The 23,789-nt window shown below is 43.2% G+C and overlaps 2 protein-coding genes across 2 annotated transcripts in view; one reads left to right on the top strand and one right to left on the bottom strand.

The window, feature by feature from the left end:
* Positions 1-682: 682 nt before the first annotated feature.
* On the bottom strand, positions 683-4,518 carry LOC115308712 (60S ribosomal protein L30). Its single transcript, XM_029966758.4, has 5 exons — positions 4,473-4,518; positions 4,303-4,350; positions 3,404-3,549; positions 1,766-1,896; positions 683-761 (listed from the first exon to the last, which is right to left on the bottom strand). The coding sequence occupies exons 2-5, from the start codon at positions 4,321-4,323 to the stop codon at positions 721-723; spliced, it is 339 nt and encodes a 112-aa protein (XP_029822618.1). The 5' UTR covers positions 4,324-4,350; positions 4,473-4,518; the 3' UTR covers positions 683-720.
* A 186-nt stretch (positions 4,519-4,704) lies between these two features.
* Positions 4,705-23,789, top strand: part of LOC8024178 (WD repeat-containing protein 35) — a 43,597-nt gene continuing 24,512 nt past the window's right edge. The window contains exons 1-19 of the mRNA XM_040502261.2: positions 4,705-4,871; positions 5,049-5,160; positions 5,268-5,342; positions 5,800-5,892; positions 5,971-6,072; positions 7,042-7,121; positions 8,233-8,313; positions 9,897-10,053; positions 10,804-10,946; positions 14,336-14,461; positions 14,554-14,646; positions 16,339-16,431; positions 17,092-17,291; positions 19,094-19,160; positions 19,253-19,270; positions 19,375-19,428; positions 19,884-19,993; positions 21,142-21,262; positions 23,529-23,597. Of these exons, the coding sequence (XP_040358195.1) occupies positions 4,848-4,871; positions 5,049-5,160; positions 5,268-5,342; positions 5,800-5,892; positions 5,971-6,072; positions 7,042-7,121; positions 8,233-8,313; positions 9,897-10,053; positions 10,804-10,946; positions 14,336-14,461; positions 14,554-14,646; positions 16,339-16,431; positions 17,092-17,291; positions 19,094-19,160; positions 19,253-19,270; positions 19,375-19,428; positions 19,884-19,993; positions 21,142-21,262; positions 23,529-23,597 (1,818 nt within the window). The 5' untranslated portion in view covers positions 4,705-4,847. The remainder of the gene's footprint in view (positions 4,872-5,048; positions 5,161-5,267; positions 5,343-5,799; positions 5,893-5,970; positions 6,073-7,041; positions 7,122-8,232; positions 8,314-9,896; positions 10,054-10,803; positions 10,947-14,335; positions 14,462-14,553; positions 14,647-16,338; positions 16,432-17,091; positions 17,292-19,093; positions 19,161-19,252; positions 19,271-19,374; positions 19,429-19,883; positions 19,994-21,141; positions 21,263-23,528; positions 23,598-23,789) is intronic.

Below are 23,789 nucleotides of genomic sequence, written 5' to 3'. Positions count from 1 at the left end.
AATATATTTGTACAATTTTCCTTTATATACTTTAACGTTTTTCTTTGTTGAAGCCCACTCGGCGCAGGTGAATTCTAGATCATTTTCTCCCGTGAATCTGAATATCCCATTTGTTTTCCCCGAAGGTGTAACTAAATGCGAGAGAACACGAAGCCTCCAGCCTTTTATTACGCCATAGAAGGATCTTTCAGCCTCCAAGCACATCACTCGTGTGGGCAGCGCATGTAATTGCAAGTTTGCCAGGTACATTTCCCAGCACCGACACCAGTCACATCTTTTTCTGACCTTTTCGAAAATCGCAACAGTGTGTGCATGGCTTTTATAGGCACTGAAGATGTGGGAGAACAGATATTCTGGATATGACATCACGCTCAGGGAAGGAGGGAGTTCAGCAGCATTTTGAAAACTATTTTCAGCAGCCTCCGTGCACGAAACTGAAATATAGTCTCGATATTTTGAAGGCCAAATGGAGATGATTTAAATGTTTTTCCTCAAATACAGAACCGCTTCTGCTTCCCTTTAAGCCTACCTCAGCACAGGTGTGGCACAATTCTTAGCAAAAGTGGCGCTTTTGTGCAAGATGTAGAGGACTTTCATTCATGGTACAAGTTGGTACACTACTTCCATCACTGGCAATACTTCCTGCCAACGATGATTGATGCTAATAAAAATAGAAAAGGCGGGCTGGGTCTTTATATTTATTACAATCGGAGGTCCACATCACTGCTCGGAAGGCATACTTCTAATGATGTCCGAATCACCTGCAAACCAAAGACATGGGTGTCAACAACACTGTCAGTGAGCTCTACGAGTTGGCTATAGTTGGTGACAGGTCAAGAACGTAGTGGAAGCTCCTCCCCCCTCTTTGTACTTAAAGGCCGACCAACAAGCAGAAAGAGGGAAACTCCCTCAATTCCTCCGTTCCATTTGAAAAAGAAGGTGACCCTCCTCCTCTCTACCGGGAGTAGTTCAGAGATTTGCTCCTGTGTGGAGAGGAGGGGAAAAGTGGGCGAGTGGGAATGGAAAGAAGGAAACTGGGAACCGGTTTTTTCCCTGGTAGAAGACGATTCTGTAGGTCGGACTAAGTAGAGCGAACGCTGAAGAGGAGGCGACCTCCTCTCCACTGTTCGCTCCGCTGAGGTGGAGAAGGGTGGGGGGAGCTTCCACTTCCTTCTTGACCTGTCACCGACTATAGTGAACACAATTTTTCAAACAGCCATCCCTCCCATACCCAACTATTATTTCTTTATTTTTGGTTTGTATCCCTAACCAAGCAAAGATTGATTACAGCATTCATTTACATTATTGCTAGCTATCTGCATTTCTTGTTCTAATGATAATTATAGTTATTGTTTCTTTTCAATCATAACACTTTTAGAATATTATGGTACGGCTGAACCTCATAAAACTTCTGCACACAAAAGCCCTATTCCCCACTTCTCTGCAGAGTCACTGGTGCTGGATGCAGCACTTTTTCCTAGTGCCAAACATTGTTCAGTTTAGGGATGTTCTAATCGAGGCAATGAAAACTTATCCTAAAATATTTTCTCAATAGGCCAACTATACTAGGTAAGCTTTGCACGAAGTTCGAGGTCCTTCCAGGAATGCTTGTAAAAAAGGAAAGTCGTAGAGGTGTGGCAAAGGCAAGTCCCGAAACAGATTTGCTCGCAATTGTAACCCAGACTTGAGGGGGCCACAAAATACGGATTGGAAGAAAGTCTGAATTCGGACAATGAGAAGAGATGGGGGGAGGAGCAAGACGTACCTGGGTCGGTGATGCTGAGACAGCAGACCCTGTAGTACTTTCCGCAGGCGGTACCAAGCTCGATGTTGTTGCCCGTGTAGTGGTGAACGCCAGTCTTGGCGAGCATGGCGTAATACTCAATCTCACTCTTCCTGCAAAGAACCAACAAGACAATTCACCAACATAATAACTGATACACAAGCAGGACCCAAGCAACTTTCCCTGAAGCTGCCAATTTTAGTCATTTTATACCAAAATTTAATTCTCTAAGTTGAATACCCACAAGATAATGCGAGACAGACTAGGCTTTCCGCAGACTGTCAAGAACATTTGCAAACTCAAGATATCCAAGTCATCTTGAAGCTCTCAAAAAGAATTCCGGGTTTTTGAGCAACTATTTCAACTACAGATTTACCGACAAATCTGGGGAAATATACTTCGTTTCATATTTAGTGCACAATGCTGCTTGCACAAATATGTCTCTGCACCTAGCATCTCATTAGCACAAGAACATGTGCAAAAGAACCAAAAGGCCAATCCACACACTCATGCCAGCAGCTTTGACAACATTACACCCCAAGTATAAAATAAAATACACTGTTGCCCCTCATCCCCATGCACAATGCTGCTTGCACAAGTATGACTCCTCACCCAGCATCTCATTAGCGGTAGAACATGTGAAAAAGAACCAAAAGGCCAATCCACACACTCATGCCAGCAGCTTTGAAAACATTATACCCCAAGTATAAAATGGATTATACAGTTGCCTTGCCCTCCCCCTCCCTCCCCCCTCTCTCTTTCTTTCTCTCTTCCCCCCCCCCCCCCCCCAACAGTGACAACAGCAATGGCACCCCGGAAACTCTGTACGACCGTCTGTTCCCGAAATCAAGTAAATTCAGTCTCATCTGGTGCATCCAATGTCCACTGTCATGTCACTGCAGACGATATGGCGAATGCACAGATGCTTTACCTAACAGAAATCTGGTTTCTGCACATGTGCAGTGACCTCAGTGTAATTTAAACGGTAAAAGCAGATTTCTCTCTGTCCCTCTTTCGCCAACCGTTCGACTGCCATCCGCGAGAAGCGACCCCGTTGAACCTGCGTTCAACGGGGTCGCCTCTCGGGGATGGCAGTTGAATGTGGCTAAAGAAATCGACACATGCACTTGAGTTCATGACGATCAATGATTTAACGAACATTAGGGTAGTGGTCCCTGCCCAAATCCTGCAACGGCGGGAATAGGCGAATAACAAGGAACTCAGCCCGAGCCTCATGCTTCGCAAACCGCAGCCCGTGGCCACGACTTACTGGAGGGAACGCCATTTGTTTACGGCTCTTTCTGCAACTACCACTGTGTGGAGATGCATGCTTTGTTATGTACATCCAAGGATTATTGGCAAGCAGTATCTACTACACGTGCCAAACTCATTGCACAGCCCCTTTTTGGTCATGAGATGCTAGAAAACATAAGGCGATTGTTACTGCGACAATGTTTCGCTTTCAGTCTTTCTTTTCAAAGTAACCCAAGGTGGTGGAAGGGACAAGTCAGGTACAGAAGTTGTAAACCCTGCAGACCAGTTCTGCACAATGTCAACCAGCGTTAAAATGGCCTGCAATGCATGATGTAACAGAGCACGGTAAGCTGAAAGGCAGGGTACCTGAGAGGAGGGGTGTTGTTGGCAATGATGATGAGCTTGGCCTTCCCCTGTCGCAGTGTCTTGATAGTCTGCTTGTGGCCGAGGACATACTTGCCAGACTTCATGACCAGCGCTAGCCGAGAGTTGATGCTCTCCAAAGCCTTTTTCTGTTGGCAAAGACAGAGCAAGAAACATTGAACCCTCTGGGAGAAGACAGCTGTATTTCATATAACTAGAAAACTAGAGGAGGCACAATCAACACAATTCGCTGTGTTCACATTAATCAATATATATAAAAAAAAAGCCCTCTTCTCTAGCGAATACTTCAACCATGCACTATATGTATATATATATAGATTTATATATTTTTTTTTTACTTTGTGTGTGCAGATACGCCGCGTATTATGGTGTCACCAGCCTCACGTGGTGGCTCACATAACCGATCAGAAACAAGCCTTCATCGTAGCAATTTGATTTACCCCATCAACATCAGTAATAGTCCCTAACAGATGTCTGACGTATCTCGGACTGCTGTAACATCGGCGGGAACGCTAGCGTAGTCCATGTGCTGGTGTTGCGGGGACCCGTTAACGAAATAAGGTGCTTGTAGAAGTCAAGAGAAATATTACCCAACTGATCGACGAGCTACTTGTAGAAAAAGCTCTGAAACCACTAATTCAGCCAGGTAAAGTTTAAAAAATCGAATTACCGCGAACCTAGGCACAAGTGACAACGTGTTTGCACAAGTCACAGCGTTGCACATTGGTGTCGCCAATCCATTGCCCGCTTTAAAGGTGTTTCTCATTTCTTTTGTATACGTTAGCACATCAAAGCCGCTCTTTATTTCGTTTTTAGAAACGCTCCAACGTTTTCCCAAGCGCCGGCAAACCAAAGAAAATGCAAGTTAGGTTTAGCGTCACCTGTTTCTTTTGAGCGACCATCTTCACGCCGGGCGTGGTTCCGGAACTCTGAAAATAAAAACACTCCAAATGAGCCAAAATAATCGGTCGACACCCCTTACACGCTTCTAAACACGCTAAAATTTGATCATTTGCGTTATTTTAGCGGCACATCAAAATCCGGCACTCACACCACGTTGCTGACGGCAGTAGAAAGGCCCGTATGTAGACTCTCTAACCCAGGGTTCAAGTCGACATGTCAAATTTTACGCAAACTGCTCACTCTTTTTTATAAGATTCAATATATTATAACTTTTAATTATATAATTTACGTAAACAATTGTGATTAAATTAATATTTAAAATAAACCTAAACATATTTTATTAGAGCCGCTGGGACCGAGAGTAGCGCGTAAACTTGAGCGAGCGCTTGAGCGTCGCCATGGCAGCTAGCCTGAGTTGTATCGTTGTTCAAATTTCGATGTTTTGATCCGACGATTGTTCGATTCGGTACTCCGCTCCAAGTCTCGAACAGTTTGGACTGGATCGCTTCGTCGTCAGAGTACCATGTTCATTTACTTGAGCAAGAAGGTGAGAGGACGCTTTTGAACTTCTTTTCCCACGCCCAAGCCCGCGCGGGTGAATGACTTCTTCCTAAACGCTTCTGTTTACAATGGGAACGGCGGTCAAGTTCTATCGTCTTCCGCGACAGCTGTCGCGCTTTGACCTAATCGTCGTGCTAATTCGCGCTTTTTCACTTATGTATAGATCGCCATTCCAAACAACACGAGGATCCAGTGTCTTGCGTGGAATAAGGACCACGGGTACATCGCTTGCGGTGGAGACAACGGATTGCTCAAAGTGTTGAAGCTAGAAACAGGCACGCCTCTTTATTGTTTCTTCACCAATTTGTTTTCGTGGTTTTTGTGCTCGTTATACGGTTAGAACCTGACATCAATCGTTGTTCGATCGTGTCGCCGTTTCTAGAAAAAGATGGCAAAGTTAGAGGACTCGCTGCGCCCAGCAATCTGTCCATGAATCAAACTCTGGAAGGCCATGGCGGTAAGTCAAATAAATCACTCACATACGCTCAGTGCGGAGGTATTATCTTGATGCGAAAATTCTATAGAGTATTAATGCATATGATAGCGCATTAATGCATTTTGTATTTCATAGGAAACGACCCTATCGTCACACTTGTATTGCTTATTTATAATCATTGACATCATGTTTCGAAACATTCTTGTTTTTAACTGCTCTACTTGGTTTCAGGTTTCTTAGCACTCATCTAATTATGTGGTTTTGACAAAAGTTTTCTAGAGAAGTTTAATGCACCATTATTTTGACCAACTGTTTAAAGTTTTTAAGCAGTTCATTTCACTTCATTACTATGATGACACCTTATGCAGAAGAAATATAAATATGTTTGAATTATTCATCCTACACACGTTGATAAATAAATAAAAGTTGTGAAATATGAAGCAATTTTTTTTTTTTAATGCTCATTAAATTATTTCAGGTGTGGTACAGGTTGTGACTTGGAACTCTCAGTTTCAAAAGCTGACGTCCAGCGACCAGAATGGCCTCATTATTGTTTGGATGCTTTACAAAGGTATGTTTCATTCAAAATCTCCCAACAGGTGTTTTCTGCACAACTTGTCTTTATTCACAATCTTTTGCATGCCTTTAGGATCTTGGTACGAAGAGATGATCAACAACAGAAATAAGTCTGTGGTGAGAGGCATGGCATGGAGCGCGGACGGTCAGAAAATCTGCATTGTTTACGACGACGGTAAGATGTGGCGTTTATTTATATGTATTTGTGTGGCATTTATTTTTATTTGTTTATTTTAGTAACACTGGAGCTGTCAATTGAAACTCGTAGGTAGAGTGGTACACCGCTGAAATGACAGCCTAAGAAAACATAATATTAATTGTGCGACCATGCCTTGAAAATTTCTTCTTTTTTTTTTTTTTTCACTCGGAAAGCTTAAAAATTATTTTTTGACTAACAATTTAAACTTTTTAATTTACATGTTGCTGCTTCTTGTGCTGAAGTACAAAGAATGCTGTTCAATTTGACAATTTTTACGGATGTTTTCGTAAGTGGGTTTCGAAGAAAATACTATGCCGTGCTTGACTTATGCATAATCCCGAGGTTTTGCTGTCGCCAAGCATGTACTCATGTCCAAGTCATTGTCGTAGCTTCGCTGAAGTAACGCCTCAATTTCAGCGTCTGTATAAATTTAGCACCCATGAGCCAGACCGAGAAGTACACACATTTTCTACCAGAGCAATTAAGTTATTTCGCCAGCGAGCAAACTCAAATAGACCTCCGTGCGTTTGGTATTGTGTCTGACAGATGGCAGCACCTATAACAACCTCTGACAAATATTGGCACGTGTTCCTCGCCACGCTGTCACCATCCGAAAAAAGTAGCGCTTCTTTAGACGCGCTCTCCATTTCAAGGTCAAAATTGATGCACCTCCAAAGACATGCCCAGTTAAGGGCATGTCTTTAGACTTTAGCACCTAACCCTTTAACCCCATTAAGGGGTTAAGTGCAGCAGTAAAGTTATCAGTTAGAGGAGCTAACTATCAGCATCTTCTACTAGATTCCAGCATTTTATCTCTGTTGTTTGTTTTGGTATACAGAAACTCTTGTTGACTTGATACAGAAAGAATGAAACCAACTCGGGACAAGGGACGACAAACATATCTTTCATGGAAACTCTTATTCTAATGGAAACTTGCTTTTCCAGGTGCCGTGATTGTCGGATCCGTTGATGGTAATCGTATCTGGGGCAAAGAACTAAAGAATCTTCATCTTTTCCTGGTCGAGGTGAGAAAAGATATTCTGAGATACTTGTTAATGTCTGATGTAATGTGGTATCATAATTTTGGTCCATCTTCCTCATATCTTTAATGAAAAACCTGAGACTGGGAACAGATAAAAATACGGACAAGCACGCAGACCGTCTAAAAATGCAGCTACTGATTCCATTTCACATGGTCACATTTATATATCGTTCATCAGTCTGCAGAATTAAAATCTAGATGATTTAGATTGCAATTTAAATCACAAGCAAGTTAGCAAGTTTTGTTGTACGCCTGCACGTTGATGACATTTTGATTTGTGCTTTTGAAAGAGGTCTCATAGAAATGCTGTGCCATAGTGTGCCATGAATGAAACTGCTGCACCTAGTGCTGAGGCACCATTTTTTTGCTAAGAATTGCACCACATGTGAACCGATGTGGCCCTTAAAAAAGTAAAAGATACAAATATTTTAATGTTGCTTTAAAATATTTAAAAAGTAGAAGAAAACAAAACTGGTAAAAATATGTTTTCAAAGCATCTCCACCCACCGTATGGTCTGTTTCTTCTTGGGTCTAAGCACAGTCGAAAGCCCAAACACGTACTATCACAAACACATGTGCTAAATGTGCAAGTCTAGGGGCAGTCGCTGCGATTGGTTGGTTCAACAGGTAAAAGAGCAGACTTAGAAAAGAGACGAATGCCGTGATGTCGCACTTTTGACGCCGTTGGATTGGTGCCATGGGCTCGTAGCGTCACCTGCGCTTTGACTGTAGATGAAACGAAGTGTAGACATAGCTCGTCATGGTCTGAATTCCCAGACAAGGGTAACAGTGTCAGGAGCCGAGTCGCAAGAAATATGTGCAAAATATTGGGATGGCGGTTGCTGTAACAAGGCAGTGTTCCTTGTTAGTAACTTGTTGCGAAGAGTTTGTAAATTTCGGGGAGAGTTGGCGACGTGTAAATATGACAATGTGAAATGAAATCGGTAGCTGCGTTTTGAGGCGGTATCTGTGTGCATTGGTTCCTTCTTTTTATCCGTTCCGAGTCTTGGGTTTTTTCGTCATAGAGCTAGTTCACTAGCTTGCCTGTGTTTTTCACTTTCTTTCTTCTTATCTTTACTTTTCGTTTTTTACAGTGGTCAGCCGATGGCAGGTTTCTGCTTTTCGGACTGCAGAATGGCGAAGTCCATGTGTTCGAACAAGGAGGGAATCCTGTGGTAAGTATAATGTCAAAACATATCTGCACTCCAAATTAAATTTTTTTTTTTTTTTTATAATTTTTGTAGATGTTGTTAGTTGCGTGCATCACACTGAAACCAACCTCTCGCAGCTTTGCTTGCCCCTACTCCCACAATGGGACACATAGAAAGACCGTGCATGTGCCTTAAAAAAACACGCAACTCAGAAAAATGTTTTTTTTTTTTTAAAGTGCCTGGATAGTGCACGTATGTCAGAAAAACACCATCCCCGAAAAAACAAAAAAAAAATTTTAGGGCAATATTGTCAAGCCTGACAAATGATGATGTGGCAAATAACTGGAGAAAGTAAACGTTTAATTGCGCGAACGTGTGCCCAAAACAGAATAGAACAAGGTTAGCGTCGCAGGTATCGATGTCGGCGGAACAGCAGAATTGAGCGCTGGGGCGGACTGACTCCGGCTAGCCATGCTGAGCCTCTTATGTTCACGCGTGGGTTCTGGAACAGTCGGTGTCAACTGCTCAGTGTGCAGAACATTTGGTCCTCAACAAACAATATGGTTCTCAAATTCACCAGAATGCGAGATTCACAGAAATAACAAAAAGGTATGTCTGCTTCCAGGAATCGAACCCCGGCCCCTTTGTGTGGGAGTCAAGCACGATAACCATTCGGCCACGGGTGCGCTTGTTCGAAGACGCGCATGGCAATATCTAGGTTGCAAGACTCATTTTGAGTATCACGATATGTGCGTCTGTTTTGTGTTGACGTGCCAAAATAGAAGCACGCTTTGGAATCACTGCTCACTTAGAATGAGTCGTGCAACGTGCGATTATTGCACTCATCTTTTTTTACATGAAAGATTTGATAATCTCTTTATATGAAGACGTTTATTAACCTTCTTATATGAGAAAAATTCATTTTGTGAATTTTTCTTGGGAGTTTGGTGCCTCTAGGAGCGATCCCGAAAGATGCTTTTTTTTCATGTAGACCTGTCAAACATTCTGAATCGCTCCCAACTCTAAATGTGTCTCGTGACGTAAATATTGTCGTGGATGAACAAGGATAGACAAACGTAAAACTAAAGATGAAGGTTTAATTGCCGAACGTCTGCCAGAAACAAAAGAAAGAATGAACGTTGAGGAATCAACAGCGAGTATTGAGGCATTGGCACGACAGCTGGCTAGGGCGAGAGTCTCCGACTCGGCAAGGCCACACTGGGCTCCTTATCTACTATACTCGGTATCTTGAACATTCGGCCTAGAATGCTCGAGTGTCAAACTAGGGTGAGACTGACTCGGCAAGGCCATGCTGGCCTTCTTATCTTTTACACTTGGTATCTGGAACATGCCTTCTAGAATGTCTGAGCTTCGAACATTTGTGGTAAGAGTAAACGCGAATCTTCTAGAAGTATGGAGTAGCGTTCTCTCTCGGCCCTGCACTCAACAATATTGTGTGAACTGTTTTTTTTCCCCTTCGGGGAAAGGCTTTTTTCATTTTTTTATGACATACGTACATGTTCTTTTTAAGAACTTGACAGAATGTGCTTCGAGAGTTCAGCCTCCCTTTAAAACCATGGTTGTCACGCTTGCTTGGTCATTTTCAGTCCAAGATATCTCTACCAATACTGCATACCTCGACCGGCACCAAGTTGATAGGGTTGCACTGGTATAGCGGTTGCCTGGCCGAGCCTGGCTGCCCCGTGCTCGCAATAGGCTACGAGAGCGGCAAGGTTCAACTCATGTGCAGCGAGAGCGATGACTGTGAGTCGCTTTATGTCTTCTTTGTCGTGTTGTTGCCGTGTCGTGTCAAAGACAGGCCTCCCATCGTTTCAATGCCAGTGACTTTAGAAAAAAAAAAAAAATGAAGGCTACAGATACTATTTTGGAAGTTTTAACCTCGCATTCAAGTTCAATAGCTTGCCCTCCTAATGGAAAACTACCACTTGCCAATAACTATACCTGCTTGTTTGTAACATGCAACTAGCAACCAATAACATACAATGTTATGAGAACACTTTGCACTAGGGCACAGTCCTTAGTTATAGGGCCACAGTGCATTCCTATTGGCATGAGCTTAGACTGGAGCCTTAGTGGCGTCTCAATTTAGGTTTAGGTCGTTTGCCTCGACAGCTATGAATTTGAGAAAATGTTTCGCTCCTTGTGGAGCATTACTGATTTCTCCTTTCACATGTTCAATTATGACACTTGTGCTATGTGCATTTAAGATCATATTTTTCTTTGTTCATCAAACCATACACATATCAAATGTAAAATGCAGATTTCTTTTTTTTGTTAGCCAATTTCTGTTATTACCTTTGTACACCATATACACTATATGCATGATTTTTTTTCTTGATGCGACAGGTGTAGGGCAACAGTACAATTAGAGTAATCTTTCTTTTTTTCTTTGGAGCACTTTTGTTTTTGTTTGGACTAACCGCATGTGGTAAATGCAACACACATATCAGATGTATGTTCTCAATTTTTGTTTTAATTCCGTTGCAATTTCAGCCCCACTCATCCTGGATACGGACATGACGGCAACATGCCTCCAGTGGAATCACGACGGGACCATGCTTGCAGTCACTGGAAAGCACTATGCAGGAGACACTGAAAAAAGGAACATGGTCAAGTTTTTCAACCCTTACGGCCAAGTATGATCGTTCAACATCTTGTATAAATGTTTTTGGTTTTAAGTACCATAGCGAATCAAGGCGCTCGACCCATTAATCAGAATAGTAGAAGGTACGGAGTATGACACGGTTGGCACGAGAGAGCAATGGCCGATTTTTTTCCCTTTCTTGTAGGATTGGGAGGCTGTCATTAGAACTACTAGTGTGTTGAATGGTGCTCATTGGGGGCACATCTTTAAGCAGTAAAATGTTATGTTGCATAATATTCTCTCTGAGTGAGAAAAAAGCGAAAATCCACCGGTGTAATGTTTGTGCTGTGTCTTACGTTCCAAAGAATGCTTAAAGGGCAACTCTGGTCGAAAACGAAACCAAAATAAGTGACTGGCCTCACTTTAGTGGCACAAAATATGATCACAGCCGAAATGTTACATCAGAGTGAAGCCACACACTCCACTAAAACCAAATTTAAAGATGCAACCAGCTGCTTTTTAGCGGGTTAGCTTTTAGTCGCGGAACACTATGCGGCGCACCCTTGTGACGTCACGTCGCAGCTGTACGTACGGCTGATGATCAGCGTTGCCATCCCTCTAGCAGATAGTTTCGGTTTTACCGTAGATGTCCGGAACCAAACTTTGAGCCATGATATTTATAAAACGACACACAATATCTTAAAAAGATTATACCTTGTAATTCAGAGACACTGCTTTAGCTGAACACAGTCGTAATCCCAAATGAAAAAAAATTGACCAGAGCAACTACAAGGTAGAGAGGCTTGCCAGGCAATGTCACAGTGCTTACAATGTTTTTATTTTCTCCTTCTGTAAGGGGTGAATTAGACAGGACCTGGAGGGATAAAAAGAAAGTTTACATTTTTGGAGTCGGATATCATATGCAACCACTTGGCTCTCCCCATTAAGTCACATGGCTAGTTCAACAAAATCAATAGTACCGCTGCAAATCATTGCATCCGTCAAAGCAAAAAAACTAGGGGTGTTAGAATATTGAAATTTTCGAGTATGAATATTAGAAAAAAATAGCTTTGAATATCGAATATGTTTCGAATATGTGTGTACCACTAAGAAATAACAAAAGAAAATATGCTTATACTTTTTTTATTACAGTAAAAACCGAAAATGATGTTAGCAACTTCAGGTAAATGAAACAACCTGACTAGGCACCATATAAACGATGCAACTGGTGATGCAGCTATTACAACTTGACTGGTAATCACTTGACTACTGTACATGAAAGCAGGCAAAGGGTGCAACTGATAAGGTATACAAATTGACAAAATTAAGATTGTAGAAAACTGCACATTTCTAGATAGCATGTAAAAATGCAACCTGTAATGTTGTCACAGAAACTGGTAGTCACCTTTTTTAAGAAAATAATTGAAATTGCCCTTGACTAGCCAGCAAGTCAAATATTAGCTGCTCATGCAATTATTGCAAATTATCATGCAAGGAAATTAGATGTTCCACATATTCAGTACATAGACGTGCCCATTTCGCTGTGGCAACTGCTTCTGCAGCAGAAAATACCCTTGCTCCTGCAGCAGAAGATATAAGGTAGCTAGAAGTGTGACTCACAATGGAGACGTGGCAAAACGAAAGCCAAAACAGCTCCTTTGTCATAACCTAATATACATACCGTGTCTGCACAATTCTAATACACACTTTTTTTTTTGCCAAAATCAGTTTCCAAAATTACATATGCTTTACAATCGAAACCTAAAGCCGAAACTCAAAAGAAAAATGCAATACTCAGTATAAGATGACTAGCCCCATTTGCCATTGCAACCGTCTGTTTACATTCGCCATTTTGGTATCCGTATCACGCACATTCTTTCACATCTGCAAACTCATGTCTGCCGTTTTAAGAATGGAAAAACTAAAGGAATTCCACTAGGAGGCCTTATTTAAATGAAAGGCCATCACACTGGCAGGAAAAGATAACAACAAAGCAGCACTGTGTGGTCTCGCAATGGCAGTGATTCGACGAGCCCACAGAGTGTTGTTTGGAAGACAACCCTCACAGAAACGACGATCGCTCACACGTACAAGCGCGAGAAGCGCGGCACATAATATGCTTTAGACAAATGCAAGGATTACTTCTCTGGACTGCGAAGAACCATCGTCGGACTCTGACAACAGCGACTAGTGCACAGTATTTATTTTTATGTTAGCGTGCATTTCATAAAATCTGTTTTATGAGGCATGTGTTCAACTTCCTTATTTTACCTAAAATCGGCAGCAATTTACTTTTTGAATATCTGGGTGATAAATCTGCCTGCGCATTACAATTGGGAGTGCATTAAAGTCGTGCAAATATGGCAGTTCTACTTATAACGTAAACAGAAAGGTTTTATGAAAAAACATGGCTACAATACCCACAATTTTAGGCGACTAAACTTGGCTTTTAAGGAAGCTCTGAATGTTCAGGGAATGTCCCGTGCGTGGATTAGTCACTATATTTGCCCAAATAATACATTGCCAGAATATTCCGCCATAACCGAATATTAGGAAATTTCTCAGTATGCAATTCAATTCTCGAATCGAATACGAATTGAATAAGAACAATATTCAATTTGTATTCGAAATCTCAAATATTCGCACACCCCTAAAAAAAACTACACATACCATAAACTCCCGAGACATAGCCCACCTGACATAAGGACCAAATCGTATGAAAATATAGAGTGGGTTAACTTTCGATGTACAATCAAGAAAAGTTTTAAAAAATTGCCCTTTTTAGGTTGTGTCTCTTCCAAGCTTGTTATGGTGGCGAGAGGCAACGAAGCATAGATGACTGTACTTCCCAGTCAGCAACGTTCTCTTATATCCCGCCATAGATAAGGAGCTGCATTTACACTGGGGCCATCATTGATCCCGATTCCCAATACTGCTACACATTAGTAGGAGTGGGCTATCCTTCGGTCTTTAAAAAAATATAGCAAATCAAGCCAAAAATAGGGGTAAGCTATCTTGCGGGGGTGGGGAATTTTTCAGGATTTTACGGTAATGCAAGGTGTCCAATATTCTCCTTTCAAGAAGAAGAATATTGGATATTCTCCTTTCAGGGAGAACGAAGGAAGAGTGGCACTCATGGTCACTTCTTTCAAGAAGTGACCATGAGTGCTACTTCTAGACCTTTTTTGCACTATACTTTACCATTTCCTTAGGCAAAATCGGTAATCTCTTGCAATCTGTTACGCACGCAGACGTTTGCATTTTGTAAGTCCGTTGCACTTCAGAACGGTTCTGCACCCATCTCCAGCCACTTGTGGTTGGTTGTTTGAAAGGTGACTTAACTTTGGCTCTCCCCATCTTTCTGGTTTTCTTGGCTCGGACGTATAAACATATCCCGACCTTGAATCCCCTCTAAAGGTCGTGCACTGTTTGTCTTTCCAGCACTTGCACACATTGCGAGTTCCGGGCAGGGACATCTCAGCTTGTGCCTGGGAGGGCACTGGCCTCCGCATCGCCCTGGCCGTCGACTCGTTTATTTTCTTCGCCAACATTCGTCCGGACTACAAGGTCCGTCGCCCACTTCTTTCTCCTTTTTTGACATGGGCACACACAGGGCCAAACGAGGCGTCCGACGTCAAAAGCACAACTTTTTGTTTCAGTGGTGCTTCCTGGCAAACACGATCGCATACTCATTCAGCAAAGTGGATCGTGTGGAGAGCACAGTCATCTTCTGGAACATCAACAGCAATGAGGCAAGTACTCTACGGTTGAATCAGTCCCAATATTCCAGGAGATTTCCACATCCGGTACCCTTCAGTGATTGGAGGGGAGGGTCTGTGGAAAAAAGACGACGAGCGACGTTGCAGGGACATTCAAGAGAATGGGTTGCCTCATCGATGTCCTGAGGCGTTAGTTTTTTAAGGAATGACACAGCAGGCGAGCAGATGTGTGCATTATTGGCATCGGGGGGGTTAAACTCCAGCTGCTGGGGTTTGTCACTGGCAGGATGAGAGAACAGCAGGGAGGAGTTTCGGTTCTTCCTTCCACAGCAAGGGCTTCTCACCGTTGACAACGTGTGGACGCCTCGTGGACTTTGAGCATGCACACACGGCCAAAGCGCGATAAAAGGCAAAGGGCGCACGCCACAGGCGGGGCGTCCAAAAAAGGTGCCCCACCATCCTCATCTCGTCGGTTCCCGTGAAATTTTTGTCGACTGAACGGGTACCCGCCATCCCCCGCGCTCGTTGGTGAACGCGACGGCATTTTAAGAACAGTCGCTAGCTTGGGGGACATCCCGACCCAGTGCACAATTGTGACGTCGTCGGGCAGGAGTTCGGTGGGCAAAATGAGGACGTGGTACACACACACAGAGCTCGGAGGCTTGTTTTGTTGAGCACTGGCGGTGTGGAGCCAAAAGACGCGTCGCTCTGACTCGTGTGCATGGCGTCCCGCATCGAAAGCGGTCCTGAAGTGACGACAAACGACGTCCGGAAAGCCGGAGGTGCCGTCCTGGTGGTTGGCGCTAGAAGCGTCGGCAAAAGGCACAAGGGAACGCGAGTGGCGCCGTCGTCGTGGCGTTTGTACCCCCGGCTGGTAAAGCTTCCGTGGGCCGTCAGGCTGGAGGGCGGCTCGCAGCGGAACAGCCGCCTGCCACTTCCACTACCGCTGCTGTGACACCATCGGGATCACGGCTGGCAACGGCGTGAAACTTTTAGGACGTTATTGGACGGAAGTCGAGGGACCAGTTTTTGGGACGCTATGGTTGGAGATGCGTTCTGGGCACCATACTGGTGGCAGATGATGTGCAGGTGACGGTGCTTGTGGCCGCTACCGGTGGGATGGGTTTTAACTGTGGAACGAATTCGGGACAGAGATGGTGTTTCATTTAGGCAAATCGGTGTGCACCTGCACCTGCTCGTGCAGAGGAGCCGAATTTCTTCTGGGTACCGTTTTTTCTGCTTCGACGACTGACAAATTTGTTGAAGCTGCTGCGGAGAAGAAACGTGTCGAGCGTCGGTGTAGTACGTTCAAGCTTATTTAAGATTTTGCAATTTAGCGAGTATTTGCAACACTGAAGGTAAGGTAGAGCTCGAAATTGCCACATCGAGCTTTAGGGAACGGCCAGCTATTTAGAAATTTTCAATAGAGTCGGCTCAGAGTGGTTTTAAGACTAGGCGTCATTGAGTTTGTCACAAGGGTGTGAAGAATCACTTATATTTTCCACGCTCGTGATGCATTCCTGAAAGACAAGCTGTGCCAAATAATTAAAAAGGACTCTCATTGTCACAGTCCTAATGTCGCTAATTCCTTAATATTTATTTATTTTATTTAACAATACTGGAGCTCTCCTCAGAAATTCGTAACAATGGGTGTATGCACTGTTAAAAATAGGAGGAAAAACATAGGTAAACTAACAGCTTTTACTGTTTTTCTCGCACGAACAGAAACATGTAAAGTATATGAAGAACCTTTTGAGGATGGGCTCTGCAGGAGAACTGTGCGTGATCGCCACCAAGGAAGAAGGACCAAGTCCTCAGGTCAGAGGAACCTTTACATTTACTCCAACTTGATTTGCAGTCACCTATTGCACTTGACTTTAGAGCCATGCTTAAGAAAGCACAGCGGTTTGGGAAGCAGCTAGAATCATCTGCGCAACAGAGCATGGCCTAAGTGCAGTCAGATCTTGTGTACCATATTTTCTGGACTAGAGTTTGCTCCCGGTTCATAATCTATATGAAAAACAAAATATTATTGTACACAGCACACTTGGACAAATGCTTGCCTTATTAGCTCACAAATAAGCTTTTATCACAGATTAATAATTTGGATATAACATTCCGATTTGTGAAGTTCGGTTGGTTTTGACCTACATACCATTGATTCAGCTCCATATCTGCACACAGTACTCCTTTTACAACAGACGGAAATCTTGGTCAAAATCAAGGTCGATTATTACGAGTGTAGACTCTGCCATTCACGAAAACCATCACGTCTCATCATAGCGAACAATCTAGAAGAAACAAATCATTGTTATAGTTGGCACCTGTGGATAGTCCGTACTGCCTAAAATTGCAACTTTTTGCACGTATGGTCCGGAAAGTATGGTACTGGTCTCGACAATCTAATGAAGTTGGGAAAAGACAGCATGTGCTACACGAGGAACTACCATTCTAGCCTGCTGCGTCGCAATCTTGCAGTACACACTGAGCGTCTGCAACTCCATCGGAACGCCGGTGGACTCCACGACGACGGAAGTGGAGCCGCGCCACCTTTACATGACGGAGTCCTACGTCCTTGCCGCGTCGGCCGACCAGGTCTTCGTCTGGCGCTTCCAGACGCCGCGGGGAAGAACCGTCCTGGAACTGTCCGCGCAGAGGAGCAAACCCACGTTGGAAAAGTAGGAAAACTTTCGCCCGATTCACCCACACTTCCCCAGATTTTCCCACATTTTGTTGCAGACTCCTGACGATTGCTTTGACAGTAACATCCAATGTGTTGCATATAATTATGGTGGCTAAAACGTGGCTCCGAGTAAAGTGTTTAGAGTACCACCCGTGCATCAAGATTGGCTTTAGAGTGGCAACAAATGAAGTCGCGGGAACTGGCGTGTCATGCTGTCGAATGCCGCAACCCCAGCGGTTGGTCGTAGATGTTCCAGCAAAAGTACAGGAAGTTCCCGAGAGAATGAAAACGGTGTTTTTCGGCCCGAGTAAATAAACTATGCATCGCTGAAATCTCAAACTCCGTGAGAATCTGACGCTAGCGGTTCGAATAGAATGCATAAGTTTGAGAATGTGATGTCACCTGGATCAAAAAATAATTTAGAAAAACGAAATTTCTCTACGAGCCGACGTCCACCTAAGCCTAATCTCGTCAAAACAAAACTTGGCATTGTGGACGCTTGTGTTATTTATATCAGTGGTAAACACTTGTCGGCAAGAAAGAGGACATTGATTTCTTTCTTGCTGACAAGTTTTTTTTTTTTTTTTCACTGAAATAGATGCCACAGGCAACCACAGTGTCATTTCCTGTTTTGACAATATTAAAGGACACATGGTTGGGAAAAGAAAGTCATAAAACAAATTTACAACGAAAAAAAAAATTTTTAGAGCTATACTTATTGCGCGATACGAATTTGTAGTTGGCACCCGCGGGTGCCGCAGAAAAATGACTCTTATTTATCACGTGACTGGTACATATTTGTCACGTGGTGCTTGCGTTCTTTCGGAAGCTTCCTATTGCCTCTAAAAGTAATTTATTCATATTTGTTTGAAGTATAACAAGAAACTAAGATTAATAAGTAACTTTTAGAGCCCAAAGGAAACTCCTGAAAAAGCGCGCGCAGACGTGATAAACCTGTGCGCTGGTCATATGACGGCGGCGGTGCCCCGAAGCAAACGGACTTGTGTGGCGGCAACGACTGCGGCGTGGAGAAACGCATTGAAGTGGCGTCGCACAATGCTCAGTGTGCTTTGCGGCGGCGGTGACGCAACGCGGCGGCGCATAGGCCTACCTACAAATTCGTTTTGCGCCGTAAATATAGCTCCACATTTTTTTTTTTTTCGTTGTAAATTTGTTTTATATTGTTCTTTTTCCATCTAGCCTGTTTGAAAAAAAAAACATTTTTTTTTCTTTTGCATTTGTCCTTTAAGCTTAGGTGAATGTCGGCTCATAGAAAAATTTCTTTTTTTTTTCCATTATCTTTTGGTCTAGCTAGTAATGTCATGTTCTTGTGTTCTATCCCAACCACTAGCGTCACATTCTCATGAAGTTTGATCATTCTACAATGCATAGTTTATTTACCTGGGCTTAAAAACATGATTCTCGTTTCTCGAAAACTCCCTGTATAAGCGAACAAGAGCGTTACTGTGGTTGCCACGTTCTAACTCCCGGCTGCCTAAGCTCCCATGAACTGTCAAGCTAGAAAGTGACCTGCAGCAAAACATCCGTCTGCCGCACCCACCTCCGCTGATCTGCCACTGCCAGGTTCGCGGCAATCAACAGCATGACACCTTTGTGACGTCATCAGGCAAAAATCAAGAGAGAATTTATTGGAAGACTTTATTTGAGGATGCGTTAAGCACACCAGTTGGAGACGTGCTCCAGGCGCCGCAATACTAATTCATAACAACTATGAACGAGATTGGCACAAGTGCTTCTCGGCGACGCTCGACTAACAGGAATTTCCACCGTGTGCAGGGTTTTCCATGTCAACGACATGTCCTTGGGAGGAGAGGGCCCTCTCGACCCGGACAAAATTTACGAGGTAAGCTCGCATTCACTCTTGGTGTCAACTTTCACTTCCGTTTTGCCTATGATTCTTAAATGACACGATTCACTTTTTGTGTTCTCGCACAGCCGAAAAGAAAACATCAGGTAAGGCTCTGACATGCTCCATTCGTGTCAAGTGAGGGAAAACTTTGGCGTTTGTTGACAAAGACTTAGCAAAATGATGTTGCGTACCATGCTTCTCATTCCAGCCCAATTCCGACCCCATCTGCTGCCTTACGGCGTCGGAGAGGATGCTTATTGTTGTGAGTTTGCTTTTCTGTACCCTTAGCGTGTTATACTCGGTATAGATATTTAGAATCAGTATTAGCTTCGACACCTGCGATCTAAGAGCCAACATCCCCTTTCTGGGTAGTGTCCCCCCTTAACAAAACTTACCTGTTACAGTGTAAGCTCGTTACAACTGACCTTGATTTTGACCCAGATTTTGGACTGTTGTAAAAGGAGTATGTTGTACGCAGATATGAAGTTGAGTCAATGGTATCCAGAGTAAAACCAACCGAACTTCACAAATCAATAAGTTATATCCAAATGTCTGTTGTAACCAGGTCTGTTGTAATGAGCTTAGACTGTTTGTGCATGCACCTCTTCTGTATAAGGATCACCTGTCGGCAGACTGGTGCCACCAAATCCTCGTCTTTATAGCCTCCTCCCTGATGAGACAAGCGTACAAATGAGGGCTTGTTTTTGTCAATCATAGGGAAGAGAATCTGGGACGTTCCAGCGCTACTCGATGCCACATCTGGCAATGGTGCAAAAATATGTCCTCTCCTGCCGGCCCACCAAGATAGCACTCAACTGCAACTCCAGGTGAGGTGTCATTCATACTTACAGGTTGTTTGAGTTGTATGCTGGACCCAAGCTTAAATTTAGTTTTTTTCCTCTCTTTATAGTGTAGGCAGTGGCTCACGCAACACATAGCTTAGATTCTTTGCGTCTATTGCCATTCTAAGGTCATGGCAACAGACTGCTATACTTCGTTTCAGCTTAGGTCCGAGCGCGGCCAATGTTATGAGCCGAAGGGCCAATCAAACAGCGCCAAAAGCACAGCGTCATGGCGTGCTCTTTGCGTTTGATAGGACTAGCCGGCAGAGGAGCGCGCAGAGAGAGACGGCGAATACCGGCTGGTCTAATCAACTGCAGAGAGCACGCCATGACGTTGTGCCTCTTTCGCTGTTTGATTGGCCCTTCGGCTCATAACATCGGCCGCGCTCGGACCGAAGCTGAAACGAAGTATAGAGCCTTGGGACATTGATGAAATGCCAAAACTCTAGATTGTTCTCACTCTCAAACCAATGGCAGGACCGTCTTTTTGTCAGAGAAATGAGACCACTGTATGTCGCTCTTTGGCGCAAAACTGTGTGCACCTACTTTCATGTGCATGCGTTTCTCTAGAAAGGCACCTCTGGAGACAGGGGTTATGTTTTGAAGGAAGGTGAAAAAGAGAAATGACTGTACCATACATTTATGTAGGTAGACGTGTCCTAGAGCGAAACCTGTTTGCGGCAGCCACCCTTATACAAGAGCTTTACTGTATGTAAATGTCAGTTCATTTAGTACAATAAACCATGGATGTAAACAAACAGATCTTAATAAGTAGATGCTTCTTGTATGCAAGTTCCACTTGCGCAACAAATTGTCAGCTGCTACAGGTGGCCTAACTGGCATCAATACAGCATCAAGCAGCCAACTAGTAAGCGCCATTTTCTTGTGAGCAGATGCTACAAGAGTAGTAATATCGTAACATTCAGTAACAAGCTCCTGCAGGACGTTTCACGAAAATAATGCCTGCCCTTACTTCATAGGTTCCCCAAACTCTTGCAACTTTTCCCTTGCCTAGTCTTCCAGCACCCTTGAGCTTTTGAATGTCCTCGATTCCCAGTGACATTGGCCGCTTACTGTAGTGTTTATTTGTAATCACTAGAGTATTATATTTTTTCTTTTGTTTTCTTTAACAGCCGCATGTCAGTCATTGATATCACGGGAAACATGCTACTACACGACCTTGAAGCGAGGTCGTCTCAAGGCGAGCAACTGGCCTTCGAGCGCCGAGATGTGTGGGACGTCAAGTGGGCAAAGGTGTGTTATGTATTTCTTTTAGAGGTGTCACAAATTACTCCAAACGGGTGCTCCCATTCTGCTTATTTCTTATCTCCGAGGCCTTACTGTAAAATCCCGAGAGATAGCCCACTTACATCAAGAGCAAATTGGTAGAAAATATGGACTGGGCTAACCTTCAGTGTACAATCAAGGAAAATTAAAAAAATAGTTATTTTTAGGTTGTGTCCCTTCCAAGCTTGTTATGGTGGCAAAGGGCAACGAAGCAAAGATGGCTGTACGTCCCAATCAGCAGCGGTCGCTTATATCCCACCATAGCTAACTAGCCTCATTTACACCGAGGCCATCATTGATCCCAACACTACCATTACTAGGAGTGGGCTATCTGTTGGTGTTTAAAAATATAACAAATCAAGCCAAAAATAGAGGTGGGCTTTATTTCGAAGGTGGGGCATCTCGCGGGATTTTACGGTATTTTGATTTATGTTTCAGACCAGTACTTCCATCTGTTGCCAATCGTCAGTTGAATGTGCACTAATTCTAGTGTGCAAATATAATCTCTTTATGGTGAATCAAATCTAACATTCTTCAAATCACTGTTGCCAGAGGACAGCTTGTAAACACAGTACTAAAAGGTAGTATTCTGTGAATATTTGAATTTTAGAATAGTAGTTTCGAATAATACTGCGATATTTATACTTTTCGAAAGGTTGATCGCCGCAGGTTAGCCTTGTCGAGGGAGCTTCTCACCGAGCACCTGTGCACTGTGGCGAAGCCAAAGCTATGGGTCTGCTTATGGGGCTTTAGGGGCTCTGCTTATGGGTCTGCTTATGGGGTATGGGTCTCACTGATATTTTTGGCTTCATTGCCAGAAAAGTTGTCCCCAGTTATACCAATATTTACAAGTACTCAGCCCAGCGTACAATCTCCTCAGCCCAGAATGCGCATATTCGTCGCATTGCGATGCGAGCAAATCATGCACCATACGCACAAACACTGAAAATAGTACCGGCCGGGAACCCTTTTTTAAACAGGTCTGTTTTTTTGGGTTTTTTTCCAGATTTTATTTAGAAATAAATATACCGTATTTACTCGAGTAATAGATGCACTATTTATGAACAAGGCCCTTGCTTCTACTTTCCTGCAGAGCACATATGCAGCCAATCATTGTGTTGCGCATAAATAACAAAGCGAATGATTAGATCGAGAACAGGAGTCTCCATACAAATTCAATCTTCACAGATGGTATCTTTGCGCGAAGACGTTATCTCTCTCCTGTAAACCGCTGGAGTCATGTTGTCGATCGCTGTGATTGGCAATCCGCATGCTCCGTGGAAAAGCAAACCCTCAGATTTTTTTCATAAACAGAGCGGCTATTACTCGAGTAAATACGGTACGGTCGAGACCGGTTATAACGAAGTCAACGGCAATCGGAAATCACTTCGCTATATCCGCTTCTTCGTTATAACCGACTTCGGTCAATGAAGTGCAAAAGGAAATGGGAAATCGTGATCGCTTCGCTGTAGCCATATTTTGTTATAATCAACTTCGTTATAACCGTTCTCGACAGTATATGCATATAGCAAGCAGATTTATGAATCCCCTAGATTAGGATAGCTCTGACAAATCTGTCGTTTACATGCCACAGTTCATAAATATAGTTATATTGAAATAAACTGGACTTTTAAGCGAACAAGGGGAAGGTTAAAAACAACCTTAACGAGTTTAGCTAAATTTTCGTTTATAAGCTAGGTGCACGGCAGTGAAAGACTTTGTAAAAACTATTTTATATTCGATCAGAAAATATTTGGCCAAAACCATTATTCGCTTCGACTTCGTCTCAAACTCAAAATCCTCTACGTATACGGACATGCCTACTAAAAGTATTTGATAGTCTTAGTGGTAGAACTCCTAGCAGAACATTGGGTAGAACATACACTAGAATATATGGCTGAAACAAGGAGAGCTTGAATTTAATAACCCCAAGAATAGATGTGTTCACCCTACAAATAAAAGTGACATTGCATTTTTTTAGAATTATCCGGGCAAGCTGCCCAGTCTCAGAGTTTGTGTTAACCATATCTGCTGATGTTTAGTATGCTTATAGTACTAGCCCACCAAAAGTTGGAAGAAGCAGGCTCAAAGTGGATAGCAAAGAGGAATAGGTGTTTTGACATTAGCACATCCCTATTACTGTTCATTTTGAAGAATTCTAAGCTCTTCGTACCATATGACATAAAGGTGTATTGTTGTATTTAAGAATGTTGCTCTGACCTTTGATTTACAGGACAACTCTGAACTTTTCGCACTCATGGAGAAGACTCGGATGTATGTTTTTCGAAATTTGGACCCAGAGGTGAGTGAAAGTGCAGGTACAGGTGTGAAAGGGACACTAAAGTGTGTTTTCGAGATCCTCATGGTCATAACTTAATCTACGAGCTCTAAGCATCCTAAAGACAACGAAATTGCATTTGTGTGCGGCCGATTTGCATATTGTAAAAGTGATCAGAGATCCTGACAGTTATCGTTGTCGCAGAACGACAGACGG

Source organism: Ixodes scapularis, unplaced genomic scaffold (genome assembly GCF_016920785.2).
Source record: "Ixodes scapularis isolate PalLabHiFi unplaced genomic scaffold, ASM1692078v2 PGA_scaffold7__128_contigs__length_106722199, whole genome shotgun sequence".
NCBI lineage: Eukaryota > Metazoa > Arthropoda > Arachnida > Ixodida > Ixodidae > Ixodes > Ixodes scapularis.
This window is presented reverse-complemented; position numbering and strand designations above follow the sequence as displayed.